The sequence below is a fragment of the Dermacentor albipictus genome, chromosome 1 (genome assembly GCF_038994185.2).
Source record: "Dermacentor albipictus isolate Rhodes 1998 colony chromosome 1, USDA_Dalb.pri_finalv2, whole genome shotgun sequence".
Lineage (NCBI taxonomy): Eukaryota > Metazoa > Arthropoda > Arachnida > Ixodida > Ixodidae > Dermacentor > Dermacentor albipictus.
In genome coordinates, this window is record NC_091821.1 from 32,437,261 (window position 1) to 32,458,588 (window position 21,328).

Genomic DNA, 21,328 nt, shown 5'->3' on the forward strand with positions numbered 1-21,328 from the left:
AATATCCCGGGAGGAAACATCGTCGTCTAAAATTTTGGAGCGCATAAGCTAGAATGCCTTTTGGCCATTTTGGAATTTGGCCGCTAGGTACGTGTCCTTGTATATGGGCCCATTCTTGGCCAATCCTCCAGAATGGGTATGTTTTACTTTGACACAATAGGTATAGAATACTTAAGTAAATTTAAATAGGTGTCCTGATTGTATTTGTACATATATGCACCTCTCATTACCATTTCTCCCTGGACAAACAAGATACATCGCCTTCGTACTCATGACATTCCTGCGAAGGCGTTTCACGCTGTGAATCCGCCCTAAATGGGGTTTGCATTTTTGCAAAGGTTGTGAATGGTGTAGCACACAAACATGAACATTGCGTGAGATTAAAGTTGTGACCTTTGTGATGCATAAATACAAGCATTGCATGAAATTAAAATTTCGTAGGATGATAACAAATACAATTAGGTACGCATTGCATTCAGTCCTATTACATTTAACTAACCGCTTCACTGAAGTTTTACACATATTCCAGCGTGTGAGTTGGATTTATTGAATAAAACTTACCGAACAATACGAATTAGCTCCAAACCTTAAAAACCGTTCAAAAGAAGCCGGGTGTTGGTGTGACGCAAGCATACTTGCAAAATCGAACCTCAACAAAATTATTTAGGATGCCTCAATGCAGTATATCGGCGGACCAGCAAAGCTGTGCAAAATCGTCGAAATTTTCATTTACTACCCGCTTTTCCTGTGGCGGTGGAAGTATGGCGCATTGGAAGTATAGTCTGAAGTCTTGCAGCAAAACTCTATGGCTGTTAAGGTCACTAGCCAGGGCTCTCACGAACTTTATCCTCACGGTTCATTCCGTGTCTTCGCAGAAGGTGCTGATGGTATAGTGATGGTGGTGGTGTTGCAGCAGGCGAGGTTAGCCTGGCATACTTGGCCGGCAATTGTTCCTACTGAGAATTTCAGCCGTTGTTGACAATGGTTTCTCACCAAATGTTGATCATTTCCGTGTCTCGAAGAAAGCGAATCAACAGTTGTAAAACTCCTTTCCTGATTGTACTCCGGGCCCTTCGGGAAACACGACGTCTTGAAATCTCGCTTGTGGAAGATCCCTCTTCTCTAATGTTGCGAAGGAATCCCTATCAAAGTTGAACTGCGGCAACAACCAGGTCAAGTGTTTCACACGGCTGATCTCACCACAAAAGGCACGAATAGGGGAAGCCGATCGTCCAGTGCTAAAGAGAAATTACAGGGAAAAATAATTTGACATGTCTTATTAAATTACATTTCAACAGTGATTGAAAAAGCCACTCTTACAGTGAGAGGATGGTTATTAAGCGAGAAAAAGAGACGAAAACCAAAGATAGCTGGCGACGCCGCCTTGAAGTTCCCGCAGCAACGCGCCGTGACGTCATGAATTTTGATGGCGTCCGCTCTAACCTAGTTATTTTTTTTTTACCGGTAAAGACGAACTAAAATGCATTCCAAACGAGCCAAGGGCTGAACTTAGCAGCTTCGTGGACTTTAGCATATGCCGCAGCGGCTCATATGAGGGGACATACTTTGAAATCCATGACGTCAAACTGACGTACCAACGCCAAGGTTTCGGCAACCCCCGGAAGGCGAGTGCTAGTTTCGGTATCAAGGAACACGCGCGCTCCAAGTGGTTGCCAGACATTCTAACTTATTTTTTTATTTCTTTTTTTGCGAATTTTAAATCGGGCGAAGCGCGGGAAGTGGTTGTCTTCGTGCGTCCGTCGAGCTTACCTTCGCTCACCCTTGCCACTTGCTCAGCGATATCACAAGTCGGATTGCACTTGGTCATCTGCTTGGATTGTCGTCCCAAGTATGAAGATGTGGAAGATAAGACCGAGAAGCTTGGTCAGGCGTGCAACGAACGGAAGACGCAGGAAACCAGGTCAACCAAGCATTAGACGAAGATGGCTAAATCGCGGCCTCACATGTGCTGCACGGGTCTGTGGTGTTCCAGCGCCGAGAATCCCAGTTCTGCGAAGCTTTTCAGGTTTTCTAATGACAAATGGTAAGCACAAGTATTTCTCTTTATTTTCTGAGCAGGTATTCATTTTGCATGAGTAAACCAGTTCTGTAGAAGCCTCAATGGACTCACATAGGAGCAGTGTCGCTCGTCTAATTCGTCATGATGGCAGCCCGTCTGCTGTCGGTGAAATACTTGCACTGAAGGGCTTAAGTGCGTGTTTGTCGGCATATACATTTTGTGCACGCCTTACTTTGTCGACACACACAGCCAAGGCTAAAGTAAAAAAAAAAGACAGCCATAATGTCAAACTTCAAGAGCAATGACGGCAAAAGGATGCACGCACGTAATTTCTTGTTGCGTTTTGATGCACCATTACTAAGATACCGTACTGAAGAAGGTTTACGCTCTCTATTTTGTCTGAATTTTGGAGCGTAAACAGTACCGTACGCTCCGTTACATAGCTTTAGGCACAGCTTCGGTGTGTGCAAGTTTTTGAGCACCTATATTTTATACGAGGCGCAGTGTTGCTCGTTTTACCAGCAAAATGAATTTTAATAATACCAGTAATAGAAGTATAGAGTATTTAATGCTAATTAAGTACGAACTAGCAATCCCTCTTGCGATGAAGAGTGCTATTCAGTTTTTCTAATGAATGGTTGGTTCCTTGCGTTCCTGTTGTGTCAAAAGTGTGTCCTAAAATACTCGCCGTGCTTTTCTGTATATATGAATATGACGCAAAGTAGGACGATATGCAGATGATATGCGTTTGTAAGCGCTATAGAAATATGCTATAGAAATATGGCATGTAGTTCAAATAATGAGAGCAATTATAGGCTACTTCATGTTCATGCAGAGGCATGCAGCCAGTTTATAATTATCTCGGTCCTTACTTCTCCAGCTGTCAATGAAATACATGTATAGTATTCTACCTTCTTTCTGTAAGCCAAAAGATGTGTCACCGTCATAACATACGTGATAGTCAAATTCCGTGTGACCAGCCCGTGAAGGTTATTTTTCACATTTGTTTGGATCTTCTGGAATCAATGTTCGCTCATTGTGTACAAATTTCAGCTGTGAATGAAAATTCCTTCTGGATATTGACGCTTTCACACTGCGTGGAGGTCAGTCTTTTTCCGGTATGGAATGTGTGAATAAAACTAAAAACGTTCAACTTGTACTTGTATTGAGTTTTGGCTGACTGCGAAATCGGCCAACTTTCACAACACGAGAACAAAATTAACGATTGATGGTGCCATGAAGTTATTTAACAGCGAAGCTGTTTACGCTTTAATTCCGCCGCGGAGCGTACCCTCTCGCGTTGCCTTGCAACCACCTGCGAGAGAGCACCGAGCCACGTAACCTCCTCGCGCTCCACGCGCGTAGGGCGGAGTCATGACGTCACAGGCGAGTAAAAGCTCGGAACAGCTGGAGCGGCGACACACCTCTCGCCTCCTCTACTCCGTGCGTACTAGTGCGTACGTGCACGAGACGTTAATATAAGGGATCGCCAGGCGTTTGTGCGCAGGTGCGAGTAAGAGCGGGCGCGCGAGAGAAAATCTGAGGGCTTTTGCTCCTTGAATATTGGCGGCTAGGAGCTACGGAGTCGCCCTCTATCGGAAGCGCCTCGCTGCCGTGGTATGAGGGATCACGTGACGTGCTCCTCGTAGGTTTTGCTGTCAGCGCTCGCTGGGAACACCACGCGGGAGCTCTCCCCGACATTTCTGTAAGTACTTTCGAAACGAGAGAAGTTTTTTATTGTTTAAATAATAATCTTAGGCAAGCAGAAAGCACAGAATGGTCTACAGACACATATTTTTGCAGAATACAACAGTGAGCACCCACTGAGCGCGGTCGCCGCGATGGAATCTCCCGAACCGGCTTCTTGCGTGAAAGGTAGGCAATTGCCGAGAGCCAACTGTGAAATATGTTCTGATAGTGGGCTGTTTGTATAACGATATGGAGCATAACAAAATGAAACCACAATGCAGCGATCGCAATGGTTCGCAGCGACCGAATGAGTGTCTGCATGCACGCCCGCGCATGAAGTTTCGGTTTCGCTGCGAGCGTGTTTTCGCACCGTGCCGCGAGCTTTAGGCCGCTGCATATGCGCATTTTGCAGTACAGATGCAACCTTTGTTGCCTGGACACTGTCAGAGCTGTTCAAAAAGATTTTTCTTATAACTAGGGACTTCGACACCTACGGCAATTTCTGATGTGCCGTCGAGACAATTTAATCCTATATTTCGTTTCTCATAAATTCTTGGACATTTGAATATCGTTATTTGCCAAGTTGTGTGACACTGCATATTTATCGGTCTTTTCGGCGAGCTATTCCCCACTGTTTATTTTTCTTGATCCAGTACATTAATTGTTTGGTGCTAATACAAACATCAGCATATGCCATGCTTTTTTAGATGTGCTTCTTACCCTTTCCTTTCCATTCCAGTGAACTTGCCGTTATCGAGCATCACCAAGTTCATAGACCAAAGCTTCACGACTTCGCGACTGCTGTTGGAAGGAGAAGCAGTCTACGAATCGAAATATGTGGTAGCATGCAATGTGAAGGCGAAGAAAGATGCCACAATAACGTTTGCTGGGCTTGTTCTCCAAACGTGGGCACTAAACAAGAACCCGCATACGCTGGAAATTTCCGTGAAAGACAGAGAAGTTATTGTAACAACTTGCAGCTGCAAAGCGGGGTAAAAACAAAGTGTAAATACTAAAATACAAATTTTTTGAAGCATTACATTTTAAAAGTACTCTTTTATGAAATCTTTTGATCACTTTCAGCGTATATTTAAACAATATTACAAATTTTATAAAATAATTTGACCACTTTCTTGTCATAATCCAACCAGAAAAACTACAAATTACTACCCCTGCTTTTGTTGACTTCATTATCTACTGGCTTCATATGGTTCTCACTAACAAAATTAGCCCCCTGAGTTATCCTTCTTTTCAATTAGAATTGAAGTATTCAACAAACTTGAGTAAAATGATCGCACATCTATGCATGTCTCTGAGCACAAGAAAGCACCGCTACGTTAGTAGCATAGCAGCCTTCTATTGTGCCACTCTATATACATTACCGAATATCATTTCTGTGGGTATATATGGCTGTTAGTATGGCATCGATTCATTCAGTAAGCATGTATATTACTCCAAGCTAACAGCTGGTTCTGCATGTATTCATTCAGGTTCCACAAATGCAAGCACATGGTTGCACTCCTCCCGCACATTAATGCAAGGGACACCTTTGACATCCTGTCTTCCACTGATCTTCCTCAGCTGTGGGGCAAAGAGCTCAAGGCAGGTGTCAAAGATAAATATGTGCCAAGGAAGATTGTGGATCTTCCTTGTTCAAAAAAGGTAAACAAAAATTACTTTCAACTTGGTTAATGGAACGTTAAAGTTATAGCAGCAGTAAAATAAAGAAGAACCAAGTAAAATACAGATGTTTATTCCTGAAATGTTTCAGGCGACGAGTGACCACGCGAAGCTTCCCACTGAGGACACCTTAAACAGGCTGCTGCATGCTTTGCCCTACAGTTCTACAGCATTCAGGCACAGTGAAAGCAGTAAGTACACCTTTACTACCATTAAGTCATGACTGGCTGCCAACATCATTTGTGCACAGATAATGCCAACTACAAGAAATGTACAACCCACTGTCAGAGAGAACATATTTGGTAGAATTGCTCATTATAGAAGCACTCCAGCTCTTCGTACTAGCCAATTCTTGTTAACACACTGTGCAACCACTCAGAGAGGAACTGCTGCTGCTTCACCTTGCTTGCTAGAAACAGGAAGCCCAGGTACTTTGAAACCTGCAGTGACATGCAATTCAGCAGCACCACTAAAATTCCTGCTCCCTTTAACAGTGGACGGCAATGTACATTTCATTGAACCTGTAAGGCTGACTACAGATTCTTCCACATACACCACTTAATGTTATCTACACACTTTGGTGCTGGTTGCTGCAAACATAACTTGCATAGGTAGTGGATTGCAAGTTTATTGTGTTGTGTTATCCACTTAAGCTGCAGGAAGACGTTAAAACAAATATTTGCTCAAAATCTCTGCTTCCATGGCCTGTAAACTTTTTTGACAGTTTCACATTACAGCACATGCTTACAAGGAAACACAGACAAATGAAGTTTCGGTAATGAGCCAACTGTATTTATGACCAATGCACTACATGTAGTCATCTTTTACTAGAACCTGCAGGTGTAAATAAAATCAAAACAATAAAGCAACTAATTTTACAAATTGTGGACATAATTCCCAGTCACAGTCATAGAGTCTAAACATTAATACAAGGCAGATAATGTACAATGAGCAAAATTGGACTGTACATGTGTTGTTAGAAGTGCTTCGATTGGGGCTAGTTGGTATGGCAGCACTGCATGCGGTATTGTTGCACTGCACACACAAGGTGGCACACAAATGACATTAGCACGGTCTGTGTTTGTTTCTTGTTTTTAGTGTTGATGTACGTGTGCTTGCCATCTTTACAGCACAACAATATACCATACACTCATGTGGTGGCATTTTGTCAAGCTGCGGTCATGACTTTTGGCACTTACACAATGTGCTTGCATTCTAGGAAACCCCACGCATCCAGCAGATATAGCCAGCAGCTCATCTTCAAGTGGCAAACAAGACTGCAGAGCTGCAGATGCAGCAAATACAACCCCAATGCCAAATGAACACAGTGCATGTGGAGAAATATTGGAGCACAATAAGGAAGAGTCTTGCGAAGCAAGGCCACCAGCACTGACAGAAGCCGTCATCAAGGTAGTAGAAGCGGGGGCACTTTCAACAGAAGACATTTATATACGATTGCAGCAGACATTCACACAATCAAACATTCAGACAATCACGCATTTGACAAAGCAACAAGTGAACTCACAACACTGGATGCTCTACAGGAAAGGACTCATAACAGCATCTATTGCTTACTCTGTGTACACGCGACTGCATACACTGAAAACAAAAATGGGCCCTCATGACGTGCGCCCTCTGCTTAGGTCAGTGATGAGGGAACAAATGGTGCAAACTCCAGCTATGTCAAGAGCATCCTTGCTTGAGAACACAGCAAAAGACTTCTACTTAGCCACAACAACACACCAAAATCTCGAACTACAAAGCATAGGCCTTGTAATTTCCAAAGAAAACCCTTGTATTGGAGCAAGTCCAGATGTACTTGTTACTTGTAGCTGCTGTGCTACCAGAGTGCTAGAAGTAAAATGCCCAGTTAATTTGGAAAGGTTTCAGGCTAAGGAGCTAACAACACTGAGCAACGGCAAGTTAAGCCTTAAGAAAACAAGTAGATATTTCTGCCAAATTCAAGTGCAAATGGGGATTCTAGAAGTAGAGATAGCTGATTTCTTTCTTTTTCAGGACAGCGAGAATTTGTTGCTGCTAAAAGCCAATTTTGATAGAGAGTTTTTTAGCACTGCTGTAGAGCGAGCTGTATATATTTTTAAGTCTTATGTGCTCCCATACGTAACTCATTAAAAAACTCAAGATGTGAACATTGCTTTTAATAATGAACAGAAAACTGATTGCAAAGGTGCAGACTGTACAAACAACCCTAGTGTCGCATTCATTGCACTATTGAGCTATATTGTGAGTATTCTGCAACAAGATCGTTGCTTAGAGAGGATTTTTTACATCAAGAAAGTGTTTTCATGCAAATACATGTTCACCTCTGAACCACTGTTAGCAAAATTAAGGACCATCAGCATCTACAGATTCTCTAGACGGTGCGACTAATGACCAAAAATAAATGCAGGCTTGTTTACGTGGCCTCTCTGTTGCGTGCTCTGTCGTGTTAAAATATAGTTTCCTAATTTAAAAAACTTGTCATCACTGAAAATTGGTTTAGAAAGGTTCACAATTCCAGCTATGATCTGCAGAATGTCATCAATAAAAGGAAAAAGTTCTATTCCTACATTTCCTCCCAAAATCTTGAATGCTTTCATTCGCTGGATTGCCCTCTCCACGTGAACTCGTGCTGCAGCAATGTTTTGATTTATTTCAGCATCATCTTTTGAAAGCTGCTTTTTGTTCTTCAAAAAAGGTGGACGCACCATTTTAATGTGGTGTTCAAGGCATAATTTGTCAATCAGAAAACCCTTATCTACCATAACACTGTTTATAGAAGGTAGAAACTTCTCCAACGCTCTACATTCCTTAGTTAAAGGGACCCTGAAACGCTTTTGACGATTTTCTACAAACGTACTGAGTCGTTAGAGTAGGTCCTTCTGATCATTAATTGACACGTCTAAGTGCTCTGCGTAAAGCGTGTAATTTATAAGGTTTTAAAAATGCACATCGCTGCCGATCGCAGCGTACTGCTCGGCGGAATTTTAAGCCGCCCCTACCCATATTACCGAAATAACCCATATGACGTCAGTGGGGCGAGCTATCCGATTGGCTGACCAGGGCGCGTGATCGATAATTTTTCTAACTTTATGGTAAACAAATGATCTTCGTAATAGTTGGAATGTTACTTAATTTGTTTTTATAAAAAGAAAGTAGCATAAAGAGAATGCACAAGAACAATTTTTCAGTACACTTAAGCACTTCCGGCACACAGCAAGTGTCGTCTGCTTGTGTTACAACGTACTCCATTTTGACGAGAGCTCCGCGGTCAGAGTTGGTGTCAGTCTTTTCGCGAGCACTATGATTCGACTTTGTTGCCTTGTGGGCTGCAAACGTAGCGACTGGCAATATGTCAAGCTGCGACATCGTGTCCCTCTGCAAGGCAGCGTACGAGCGAACTGGCTGCTGCGCAGGATTTGCGCGTTTGTGGCCGTCACTTTACACCGGAAGATTACTAACGCAATAGCGTTTCGCGAGTCCCGTATTAGGGCAAACGTAAGCGCAAGGGGACAGGATCTGGCCGCTTGACTGTGCCGTAACGGGATGAGCCGAAATGAGCAGAAGGGCAAGTGTGAATGGTCTGCACGGTGCAGCCACCTGGTGGCATAGAGCTCAACCATACACAGTAGCAGCAACGAAGCGTTTCCTTCTTTGCTGCTGGTGCGTACTTTTCGCAGGAGTGTAATCATCAACACGTTGTTTTTATAAATGTTTAAAATCTTTTACACTTCGTTAGAGCAATATTAGCGCTTTGTTTGACTGGTTAAGCGCTGCGCCAACAAGTGTCTGGACCATGCAGACCGATCAGGCCGCTCACGTACGTCTACGCCAAAGTTCCGTCATCAGCTTGAGTTTATGCCTCCAGTCATTTGCCGAAATGACCAGCTTGCCTGTGGTTAACGGAATACCAGACACGTTCGGCGCTACGACAGAATGCTCGCAACGCACGCTGCTTCGATAGCTCTCGCTTGGGGTCGACAGCCAAGCAGCTAGCGGAGAGGTATCGCGCGGGCGGGGGCGGGCTCCAAAACACCCGGAAGTGGACGATGTGACGTCGCATCGTGACGCAGTACCAGTGAAGGCGGAGCTTAGCCCCGCTCACTCGGCGGACGAGTTGAGGAGGAAAAGCATGGCTGAGGAGGAGGGTAACTTCTAATCGCTTGTAGCTCCATTAATACGTAACGCTTCACTTAAACTGTGGTGTGAATGTTCTACTTAGGCTGTACGCTACGAGTCTACAAAATTTGTCCGAACCGTTTCAGGGGCCCTTTAAGGAATCGGATGCCCTTCCCCCATAGGCATTGCTGACATAGCTGATGTGTCCTCCTGGTGTCTCAGAGACAAGAATTTTAGCTGTGTATGTACCTTTATACCAACTGTAAGTCAGCAACTGAAACTCCATGTCCTTGGGCCTCTGCAATGGTATCTCAGTACAGTCAAGTACTGCGCGAACAGTGGTGTAATCTTTAAAGCACACAGTCATATTGTCAACGACAGCTTCTTTTGTTGGCCAATAGACTGCCTCTCGCAATATTGCTGCAAGGACTGTCACACTTGCTTTAAAGATGTCGAGATGTCGGCTGCAGTGGTTCTATGAACACCAAAAAGTACACCTAACACTGAAAATGTCAGGTTGTGCTGCATCTTCATAAACGTGAGCAGCACAGCGTCTTCATTTGAGATGCAAAATCCCTTTGCATGTGAAAGTAGTCTACAATCTGTGTATAGGTCACACAAGTTGTAGAAAAGCTGGAAGCAGGGCAGACCAGTAAGAACATTGAGGGCTTTTTCATCTCGGATCGCAGCAATGCTTAGTGGCTGGCTCCGCACTGCGCCAAGGGTGTTGACTTGGACACCAATGTCAGTTGTAACTGTTAGGACGTCGGAAGGTATGGCTGAAGTAGAAAATAATAATTATTATGGGTGTTCCCACGATTTAAAAATACAGATTAACCTTTGTTCTTAGCGCACCTTGGCTGCAGGTTTCACTGGAATCTTGTTCTTCCTCAGTGTGAATGGGGGGGGGGGGAGCTGGTGCTGGCCTGGGGCTCAACAGCCAGTGTTGCAGGGTCATCTTTACGGAAGGTCTCGGCCTGAGGTCTGTCCTCTGTAAACGAGAGGTCTGTCCTCTGTGCACACTTAAAACACATAGCATATTTCCCACAACAAATATGAAGCAAAATGACTTGGTTAAGCACCAATTCTAAATGTATACAGAAGAACATGTATTACCACAGCACAGCAACAACATTTCAAGCTAAAGGTAGAGACGTTGACATTCTTTCCTTTCTAACTGAAACTGTTAACAATACTTGGTTTGTGCGGATTCGATTTTTTTACTTTGCATGCTTCACAACTGGCTGCAAAGAAAGGTGACATTTACTTTTACGATCACACTATTTCATCGCATACAGAACAATTTTTTAGAGGGAAATATTTATGTACTTTCCTCCATCTTGCAGGTTTCTGCAGAACTGATTTGCCAAAATGATTCTTATAGGTACTGTCGTAGTATTTATCATTACTGATAAGTTTACACATTCTCATCTAGTCATGTTATAAACCACTTGAAGTTACTGCGTACCTTTTTAGACATGTGCACAAATTGTTCCTCCAGTGGGTTAGCTAACGGCCACATTTCTTACAGTACAGGTGACTACATATTGCATCACTACTCAAGTCTGGTGAACACCGCAGCATCTTGGCACAACTATCAGAACATTGTGATTCATCATTACATCATAACCAAGATTTGGCAACAGCACCTACTTACATACTACTTTAAGCTTATTATAATGTACAGTTGTAGGTCCTTTTTCTTGATATGCTGACATCATGAGAAATGGTCATGCACTGCACAGCAGATCTTGCATATTGGGGAAAATGAGTTATTTTAGGTGCTGTTACCCTTCGAAAATGACTTGCGTTTACAGTTTGGCATAGTTCTTGCATGAAGCTCTTGTTGCCCACACACTGAAACTTAACATGTATTCTAGCTGCTATGGACTCTGATCGAGCAGAAGTAAATAAAATACCCATGCGCAGTAGAAATTAGTGTCGGAAGATTACAAGTATCATGAAGCATGATGCAAAAATGCTTGTTTTTAGCCGAAATACCCTCGAAATGCGAGAACCAGGGAAGGCCGAGCAAAGGTCAAACATGCCTCACAGGCCTTATCTGTTGTTCGTTTCTCGCTGCCATGATTACAATTAAATGGCCTGTTTACAATATTGGTACACATGTGCATCAAATGTTTGAGCCTTCGTATCAATAAAACCAGGAGCAATACGAACATTTACGCATAAATAAACTGCCACCGTAGGCAGGGTATCGATTGTGAATCTCGGCTCGCACAGCACTTCGCTGTTCTTTAGCGCATAGCGTTTCCGTCAGAAGAACGCAAGCTTGGTTGAGAGATAATTATTGCTACAGTAAATACAGCACACATCAGATGAGCCGCAGACACAGCGTTTAGCTCGCGATGCACATCCACCAGCAAACGTCGTGTAGATATTATTGAATTCAATGAGTCTAAACAATGACTTACGTATCTGCAGTCGATTTTGCGGACGCTGAGGACGGGGCGGACGATCAAGAGGTCGCACCGGAAGGTTCTGAGATGGTATCGCTCCTCGTAAAAGCCAGCGCCTTTTCCAGCCTGCGAGTGATAAGCGTCTTCAGCCGGGCAGCGCGCGCGGGCGAGCGTCTCAGTGCGCGCTTTCTGGTACTCACCGAACATCGCAGCCCCGACGCCGTAGCAAAAAATCTTTCTCGCGGAAGTGCTTGCTGCTGTTACGTTTCGCCTACGACGCGCGGCATAGCCGGCGCGGATGCAACGGACGCCAGGGCTTCGTTCAAAGCGGCGGACATTTTGGCCCGTTCGGAGCTGCCGCAACGCCTCCCCGCCAAACGCGTCCAGGCATGTTTCAGTGCCACGTGTCTTCGTGTGTGTGTGTGTGCCCACGCTTGTCAAAGCGCGGCAGCCGCGGAGCGGAGCTCCCCAAGTGTGAAGCGAGGAGGTCTGACCGGCGCCGGCCCGGCTGATGCGTCACTACACTCGTCTCAACATGTCTCTCAGCTTGTCCGTGCCCTGCTGTCACGTGGCCTCGTCCCGTGACGTTCCCTCTTGCCCTCAACTCCGAGAGTATAAAAGCAGCTGCCCCCGGACGCCAGGAGAGAGGCTCCGATTTCTTCTGTTGAGTAACGTGCTCTCCCGTCTCTCCACTTCGGTCGACCTGACCGGCCGCTCTTTTGCGATGCTAGAATAAACAAGTTGTTCTGTTAGCAGTCGACTCATGCTTTGCTCGGACCTTCGGATGCTTCCAGTTGTGCCCCAGGCCGCCAGGCCAACGCTACCCTTGGGGCTTGTGACCCAGTTGCAACAACTCGTGCCAGCGGTCCGATTGCAACAACGGGCGTCAGCACTGAGATTCCAACACTGCACACACGAGCTGTAGCCGATGGCTGCTTGCCGGTTCTTAGTTTCGTGATCCAAGCTTCACGAAGCCTCTTGTCCCGTGGGTATGTGTGAAGGCTGACACTGGGCTCCGTTGTGTACGTCCGGCACTGCGGCACCGAGAAGTAGCCTACCATGTTGCGTACCTTCAAAGGCAGCCGCTACCTATTGTAGTGCTTTCAAGCGTTGTAAAGGAGGCACTCGAAGAGGGAAAATCTCGCCACTAAATGAGGACCGAAGCGTACGAGGGAAGTTAAACTTTCGTTTTCAGCTCGCTTCGGCGCTCCCGGAGCAGCAGACGCAGCCGCTATGCCCACATGATCCCTCATAGCACGTCACGTCGACGGTGGCGCCAGCTTTTCCAGTGGTGGAGCTCGAGGCCAATATGTCTCTGCCTAGGCACTACCGAGGAAGTTTCCTAGCGCGTGTTGTAGGCGTTTGACTCTAGACGTGCCGGCATTGCGTGGTGGGGTCGAGTTTGTTTACTCTTGGACGCTGGCGGCCGGCGCTGGTAAATAGGTGAAGCAGCGGGCACTGACGCCAGATTTGGAAACCGCTGTATTAGACACGCCGTCTCGCACCTGCGGCGCTCGTGTTATATCAGTCGGGGCGGATCATAGCTTTCTCGCGCCTTACGGCAATGTACCTTGCAAATAACGACACAGTTGTTTCTGTGGGAGCAGTAGCGACCGTAGTAGAGCCCGGGCCGCATATATTTTAAAAAGAAGTTATGGGGTTTAACGTGCCAAAACCACTTTCTGATTATGAGGCACGCCGTAGTGGAGGATTCCGGAAATTTCGACCAGCTGGGGTTATTTAACGTGCACCTAAATCTAAGTACACGGGTGTTTTCGAATTTCGCCCCCATCGAAATGCGGCCGCCGTGACCGGGGACCGCATAGACTAAATATGTAGAAGGCAGAGCGCCTTAGCAACCACGGTTGAACGCAAGTGGCTGAAAGGTCGCCGGTTACGATGACTGATTCAGCACCAGCGCCGCAGCCGCGAGAAAGTGGGCACGAACGCCTCATTTGGTGGTCGCTGTGTCTGAAGGGGCAAGGTTCTGACTGGTGTTGTATAAGTCGCGGGTGCCTCGTTTCGTCGCGACGCTAGATTCGATACTTTACAAGCACTTCTCCAGGAGAGCACCTGAGGTTATAACAAAGCAGGCGGCACAAGATCTCCCGTGCACTCTAAGTGTAGTGGGGGGGGGGGGGGGGGGTCAAAGCTGAAAGCAGGCGACCCGTGGGTTGGGGCCACGGAGGCCCAAGCGTGCCAGGGGGTGTTCGCATAAAAAGTTGGCTGTCCGTGATAGCGGTCATATCATATTATACACCCCAGGCACGTGCAGGCCTCGGCGAGCCCCAAACCACGGACCAGTCCGGGTTAATACGCGTCTAGGTTCTAGCTTTGTTGTCCTGGAGGCGCCGCCAATAACGAGAAATAATGACACGTTGTTACAATTAGTAGAACACACGATTGAATAAACATAATTAAGTCCAGCCACCAACTTGTGACGCTAAGTTGAGCACTACCGCGCCCCGCGACTACTGCAACACCAGTCAGAACTTTGCCTTTGAAGGTACTTCGGACAAACATTCTCGCGCCTGCGGCGCTGGTGCTGAGTCATCATCATCACCTGCGGCCTTTCAGTCACTTGCGCTCAACTGACTCAGCACGAGCGCCGCAGGCGCGAGACGGTCTGTCCGACACAACGGGCGCCAAATCGGGCGTCAGTGCACGCTGCTTCACCTATTTTACCGCTCCGGCAGCCTGAGTCCGAGCGTAAACCAACTCGACCTCACTCCGCCGCAATGCCGGCGCGCCTAGGGATAAACGCCTACAACACGCGCTAAGAAACCTCCTTCGTAGTGCCTAGGCAGAATCATATATTCAAGGAGCAAAAGCCCCCAGACTTTCCCTCTCGCGCCCACTCTTACGCCTGCGCACAAATAGCTGGCGATCCCTCAAATGAACGTCTCGTCGTACGTGCTGCTGCCATGGGAAGACCGAAGAAAGTCCGGACGCCCGAAAAAGGAGCGGCTTACCAGGAAGAGCACCGTACTGCAAAGCGAGAAGCGATGCGTCGCCGCCGAGCTGATCCGGAACACCGTGCCGAAGCTGCGGCTGAGAAGAGGGGACGCCGAGTCGAGGATCACGAGTTTCAGTCCAGGGAACGCGAGAGTCGACGATTGAACACTCGACGTCACCAAGAAAGTGATCCCGGCCTACGACTGCTCGAAAAATTCCAGCTAATACCAGCGTCAAGCCCGCCGAGACATCAACTTAGCAAACCTATAGCATAACCTCGCAAAACTTAGAAACAACATAGCCAAGGCTACCATAACCTCGCAAAGCCTAAAAACGACTTAGCCAAGCCTACCAACAGGTTAGCGAACCCTCATAACCTCGCAAAACATACAAATAACATAGGCAATCCACGTAAAAGCTAGGTGATCACAAGCTCCGCTGTTCACTCCAGCTTTGCACCACTAGTGCAAGCTGCTCACGTCTTTTTGTACTACACCCCACTATATCTGTGGACTAGTTGAACTGTAGCCCTAAACTTAACCACAAGGTAGGAATTCCAAAGCGACTACTTTCACGAAATGACTAAATGTAATATATTACCTGCGAATATTGGTAGTTAATGACGGTTTGCTATATAAATATTTTTCACTATAATTGCTTGGCACTGGTGTGTACGAGCGCTGTCCCAGTGCTTTAAAAAATGAATAGAAACTTCCAAGGTAAATGCGGCAAAAGAAAAGCGCTTCGTAAACGCGGCACACTTCAGCGGGTTCTGTTCCGCGATTTGGCCAATGTCGCCGCTCGGCCAGCGGACCTGCAAGAGAGCAGAACACAGCCCGCTTGCATACGAAGCGGGAAAGGAGAGCTTTTCGGCAAGCCTCCCCCTTCCGGTTGCGCGCCCTTTCTCTCTACTTTCTGACCTCATCAATGACGTCATAAAGGCATTGTTTTCTTTGTGAATTATTTCCAGTTTTATATCCGGCAGCCGCCAGTGGTGAAAGCGGCGCTGCCCCCACGTATCGGCATGGGACCGAGTGTCCCAAGGGAGGTATAGGGAGCTTACGCACCCTGGTTTCGGTGCCAAATTCTAGAAATGGAAGATCAGCTTTAGTTTATCTTGTAATAATCAGCTTCTTACCACGAAATCAAGGGGAAAGCAGTTTTGAAATATTCTTTATCTCTCTAGACTAATTTACCATTTTCCCCTTGCGTCGTTTTAAATAACTAAACGTAGAGATCGGACATATTCGATTTCTTTCGTAAAATCATTGCGGCTTTATTCTGACGTGTTAGAAAATATCCTCCCCAAATATTTCGTTCGATATAATGTTCACCGTGCGAGCGCCGTGCAATTTCGCAACGAATGGGAAATAATGGAGCATAAGAAAAAAAAAGTGATGAATGTTCCTCAGAGCGTGACTCTATCCCATGCTTTCTTTTTAAAGACATTTCGAAGAACACGCATTTTGAGATTACGGTTCTACAACTAGAACACCATCCTTTATTTTTTACTCGTTGTTTGTAGGGGATGGAATGTCTAGCACGCAAGGAAGATTTGAGATTTTCTTGCGTCCACTTTACGCATGCTTCAGACTAAGTGCTATCCAAACCTGGCCCTTTTCTACACGATCACTACAGAGGCTTTTAGCTCTACTTGTCCCGACTGTGGGGCTGTTAGCAATCTCGCACACATGCTCTGGCGATGCCCCTCGTTACAGGGACTGTCAGGATTGGGGGCTCAATCCCTTCGTCCGTGGTCCTTTGCCAAGATTGGAGTACGGCATGAATTCGAAGGTAGCTGGCCCATGCCGTCGTCCAACTTATTTACGCTGAGATCGTTGATGAAGTGAAGAACTGCTTCTCATCGAGAACGAAGGAAAAGGGTTTATTTACAGAAATTAACTCAGTCTAACATGACTGCTTGAGAAAAAGAGTAACAGTCCAACATGACTGCATGAGAGAAGTGACTCAGTCTAACATGACTGCTCAAGAGAAGTGTGTCCTCAGCATTCGCACAACCACAGTTTTTATACACTCGATCCGCCGGTCCTACGACGCGGCGGCTGTTCGTTTACACATCACCAACTCGCAGCTGCTCTGAAGACCAGTTTACAGACACAAAGGCACACACATTCCGAAGCCCAAGCGACGGCGTTGAAGGTGGTGCCGTTCCGGAAAATCGACGCCGCTCGAGGGTCGCTCGTTGTTTTGCAACATGCAGAACCGTGAGAGCGCAAAAATAAGACGTTCCCGCGGTAGCTTCTTCAGGCGTGTCAGATCAGCTCCGCGTTGAGGAACTCTGGAATCATTGTCCCCACACCAAACTCGTCCCGTCACAATGTCGAAGGGGCTGGAGGAAGGCGGCGGATTCCAGCGCAAAGGTCGCTTCTTTGAACGCCTCGCAGCTGCAGCGGCGGAGAGCGGGAGGTGCGCGTCTTGCACCCCTTGTCGTAATCGGGTGGCAAGGTGGCAATCTTGTTGCGCAACTCGCCGTTCTTTACAGCGCCTCCATGGCCCGAAAAGTCTCGACTGTCTAGCGCTGACAACCGCTAGGCAGGAAGAGAACGGCTGCTGGTCAGGGGGGGATTGATGTCTTGGCTCGCAGCGACCACTTGTGCATTGATGTCACCGCCCCAAAACATCCAACAAGGACAGGCAACTGCAAAATGAACCCCACAACACGGCTCTGCGCCGAGATGACGTGCATTGGCTCTCACTTTAGACTCGCTAGGCTTCAAAAAAAACAACAACAACATAAGTGCAGAAGCAAACAAAAAATGCTGCATGTTGCTATGCCAATTTCTGAAGCAAATTCCTGCTGACAAATTCAGCAATCATGGAGGGAATCCTGCTAAATGAGAGGGGATCTTCTTCACTTAATAAAATTAACACTAGTAACCCTAAAATTTAGGCGGGACCCCCAAACGCAGAATTCAAATTAGCCTGCTCAAACCATCCGCATTGCTATGCAACTTTCCCTTCTTATATCTAACGGAGAAGTTGTACTCTTGGAGAGTGAGGCTCCATCGGAGCAAGCGGCCGTTTTTGTGTGACATTTGATTGAGCCACGTCAGAGGACAGTGGTCGGTCTCGAAGATGAACTTCGCTCCGTACAAGTAACACGACAACTTCTGGGCGGCCCAAACCAAACAAGCGCATTCCTTCTCTGAAGCGCTGTAGGCCTCCTCTCTTACATTTAGTTTACGGCTGGCGTAGAGGATAGGATGCTCCTCGTTATCGTCGCTGACTTGACTAAGTACCACGCCCATACCTCTGTCGCTTGCGTCGCATTGAACTATGAATTCCTTTGTGTAGTCTGGCGCGCGAAGCACAGGGCGAGAAACCAATAGCGTCTTCAAACTTTGGAAAGCGTTCTCTTTGTCCTTATACCAGTGTACGTTACTCAGTGCTCCCTTTCGGAGGGCGTCTGTTAATGGACTTGCCAATTGCGAGCAATTCGGAATGCACCGTTGACAGCACCCCACAAGTCCCAAAAATGAACGAACGTCCGTTTTCGTGCGCGGCTGAGAAAAATCTCCAATCGTCGCTATTTTCAGCTCAGCCGGCCGTCTCATGTCCTGACCGACAACATGGCCCAGATAAGTAACCTGCGAACATCCAAACCTACACTTTTCCGCTTTCATCGTTAAGTCAACTTTAAACGTACGAAGCCTCGCATTCTTGTCGTAATAGAATTTGGCGTTCCTTTGAGCTATTTCCATGTTCTTTCCGACTAGTTCTCGGGTTGCGCTTAGCCGTTCCAATAAATTCAGCACGTAGTCAACCACGGTTGGACTCTCCCCTCTTTCCTCCCACATCTCTCTTAACATTCTCAGTGGAGACCGGAGTGTCCTCCCATACACTAGTTCTGCTGGTGAGAACCCTGTCGCCTCATGTGGAACCGTTCGCAAAGCAAACAAAGTTGCCGGCAGACAGTTCTCCCAGTCCTCCTTGTGCTCGTAACAGAGCGCACGCAAAACTCGCTTAAGCACCGAATGCCACCTCTCTACACTGTTTGACTGAGGGTGATAGACAGAACTGTGTATTAACTTTACCCCGCACTTTTGCAAGAATGTGGAAGTCAGTGCGCTCGTGAATACTGACCCTTGATCTGCCTGAATTTCGGCTGGAAACCCAACTCGTGCAAACACTGTCAAAAGCGCGTCTACTACTTCAGTGGAGCTGAGCTCTTTCAAAGGGATTGCTTCTGGAAACTTGGTAGCCGGACACAGCATGGTAAACAAGTACCTGTAGCCTGATTTTGTTTTTGGAAGAGGCCCTACCGTGTCTATTACAAGCCGTCTGAAAGGCTCTGTTATTAAGGGCACTACCTTCAGTGGAGCTTTCCAAGTCTCTCCTGGTTTACCAGAACGCTGGCAGGCGTCGCATGATCTTACAAAGTTTCCTACATCTTTGAAACAGCCAGGCCAGTAGTATTCCATAAGCAATCTTTCCTTTGATTTGTTTATGCCTAGGTGGCCGGACCACCCATTTCCATGACAAAGACTCAAAAGGTCCTCCCTATACTTAGTAGGTATGACTAACTGATCTAAAATCTTACCCTTTCGATCTCTGTAATGCCGATACAACAATCCTCCTCTCTCATGTATCGTTACGTTGCGCCTAGCAATGCCTTCTTTAGCTGTGTCACGTAATTTAGCTAAGCTCTCATCATTCTTTTGCTCAGCTGCCAGTGACTCTCTATCCACGCGTAAGAGTTGATCAAAGTTCTTTGAGGCCGGTGATAATAACGACCCTGTCTCGCTTGGGAGCGCGTCTGCTTGCTCTTCCTGCAGGCTAGAACTCTGACACTCTAGTGCTACGCTCTCATTGAGCTGGTCAGCTGGCAGGCTCTCCTCAACTGTTCTTTTGTCCCTCGGGCCTAGCTCGGATTCGGGTATCGAAGTTATCCCCTTTTCTGCTTCCGCTGGAGGAGCTTGAGCATTTTCAGCCGAAAGCGCCGCGATCTTACGAGCTTGGCCTCGGGTCAATGCCTGTACTATGCCCTCTCCCAGTTTGAGCCCTCTGTCACGCAGTAACTGATTCGAACGATTCGAAAAGATGTAGGGATACTGCAGTGACAAAAATTTGGAAACTGCAGCCTCAGTCTCTAGCTCCCCGAATGGTCCACTGATTTTGACTTTGGCCATGGGCAGACACACGCTGTGTTCTTCTACAACCTGTTTTATCCATGCTACTTCTCCGGTGAAGTCCTCTACCATCACGTAAGACGGATGGACAATGTCCAGCGTGGCGGCACTGTCTCTTAGCACTCGGCATGGTTTTCCATTAACTTGCAGGTTGTGGAGATACGGACTTAAAAGTTCCATATTCTCATCTTTTTCCTCCACGTAGGAAAAAACTACGCTAGACTTCTCGCAGTTTACAGCTATATGTCCCAGTTTGTGGCATTTGTAACAGCGAATTGGTCTAAAAGATCCGAACTTTCTTTTCTGTTCTTGTGCGGTTTCTCCGTTAAGTTTCTCCTCGCTCTTTTCTGCGGGCTTTTCCGCCATGTCTACAGGCTCGGATCGTCTAGTTTGCGCACCCTTTTTGAACGGAAATGGTTTCCGCGGTCCATTTCGACCGTCCCAGTTTCCCTCCTCGGCGTTCAATTTTCTACGGGTTGCGTACTCTTCGGCTAATTCAGCCGCCCTTTCCACAGTGTTTACATTACCTCTGTCTTGCACCCACAGTTTCACAGCTTGGGGGATGGTTTTGTAAAACTGCTCTAGACACATGCATTCAATGATCATGTCTCTGCTGTCGTATGCTTCCGCGCTTTTAAGCCACTCGACTAGGTTGGCCTTTAAGCTATACGCAAACTCCGGATAGCCCTCGCTATCTTTCTTGCCTGTGCTCCTAAACCTTTGCCGAAAAGCTTCGGCTGAAAGGCGGTATTTCTTCAGGAGACTAGCCTTAACTTTCGCATAATCATATGCATCCTGCACACTTAGTCTGGCGATTACTTCCGCTGCCTCACACGGCAACATAGACAGCAACCGCTGTGGCCATGTACTCGGGCCGAAGTTCATCTTCTCGCAAGTCCTTTCAAAATTGCATAGGAACAAGCCTATGTCGGTCCCGACCTCAAATGGCTTTAATAGCCTGTCCATGCGGTATGATTCTGCCTCACTTGATCGTCCCAGAGCGCCTTCACTTCCTTGAGACAACTCCAAACGTTTGCTTTCAAATTCAAGTTGCATTTTCCTTAACTGAAACTCGCGGTTTTCTCTGTCCCGTTCTTCTCTTTCTTTTTCCCGTTTCTCTCTCTTTTTGAGAAGTTCCAATCCCATTTCAATATCTTGCTCACTGGCCTGATTGGAAATTAGCTCCAATAATTCCGATTTGAGCATTTCCTTGCGTACATCTAGGCCCAGTTCCTCACCAACAATCAACAACTCGTCTCTCAGCAGTGTCCTTAACTCCATGACTGCTGCTTTACTGC

At 46.7% G+C, this 21,328-nt stretch overlaps 2 protein-coding genes and 1 pseudogene across 3 annotated transcripts in view; 2 read left to right on the forward strand and 1 right to left on the reverse strand.

Moving 5' to 3' along the window:
• Positions 1 to 1,908: 1,908 nt before the first annotated feature.
• The window catches only part of LOC139054798 (uncharacterized), a 336,285-nt gene continuing 316,865 nt past the window's right edge, over positions 1,909 to 21,328 (forward strand). For both annotated transcript variants that reach the window (XM_070532421.1, XM_070532423.1), the window contains exon 1: positions 1,909 to 2,044. The gene's annotated coding sequence lies outside the window, so the exon portion shown is untranslated. The remainder of the gene's footprint in view (positions 2,045 to 21,328) is intronic.
• LOC139054721 (uncharacterized) lies at positions 5,219 to 7,522 on the forward strand. The gene is made up of 3 exons (XM_070532239.1): positions 5,219 to 5,371; positions 5,481 to 5,580; positions 7,101 to 7,522. Exons 1-3 carry the CDS (start codon positions 5,219 to 5,221, stop codon positions 7,520 to 7,522), a joined length of 675 nt encoding a protein of 224 aa, XP_070388340.1.
• LOC139054727 (uncharacterized) lies at positions 7,777 to 10,466 on the reverse strand (annotated as a pseudogene).

Coding starts and splice junctions, on each gene's coding strand:
- LOC139054721 (XM_070532239.1), top strand. CDS start 5,219: ATGGTTGCACTCCTCCCGCACATTAATGCAAGGGACACCTTTGACATC. Junction 5,372..5,480: donor ATCTTCCTTGTTCAAAAAAG/GTAAACAAAAAT, acceptor GAAATGTTTCAG/GCGACGAGTGACCACGCGAA. Junction 5,581..7,100: donor ATTCAGGCACAGTGAAAGCA/GTAAGTACACCT, acceptor TTGAGAACACAG/CAAAAGACTTCTACTTAGCC.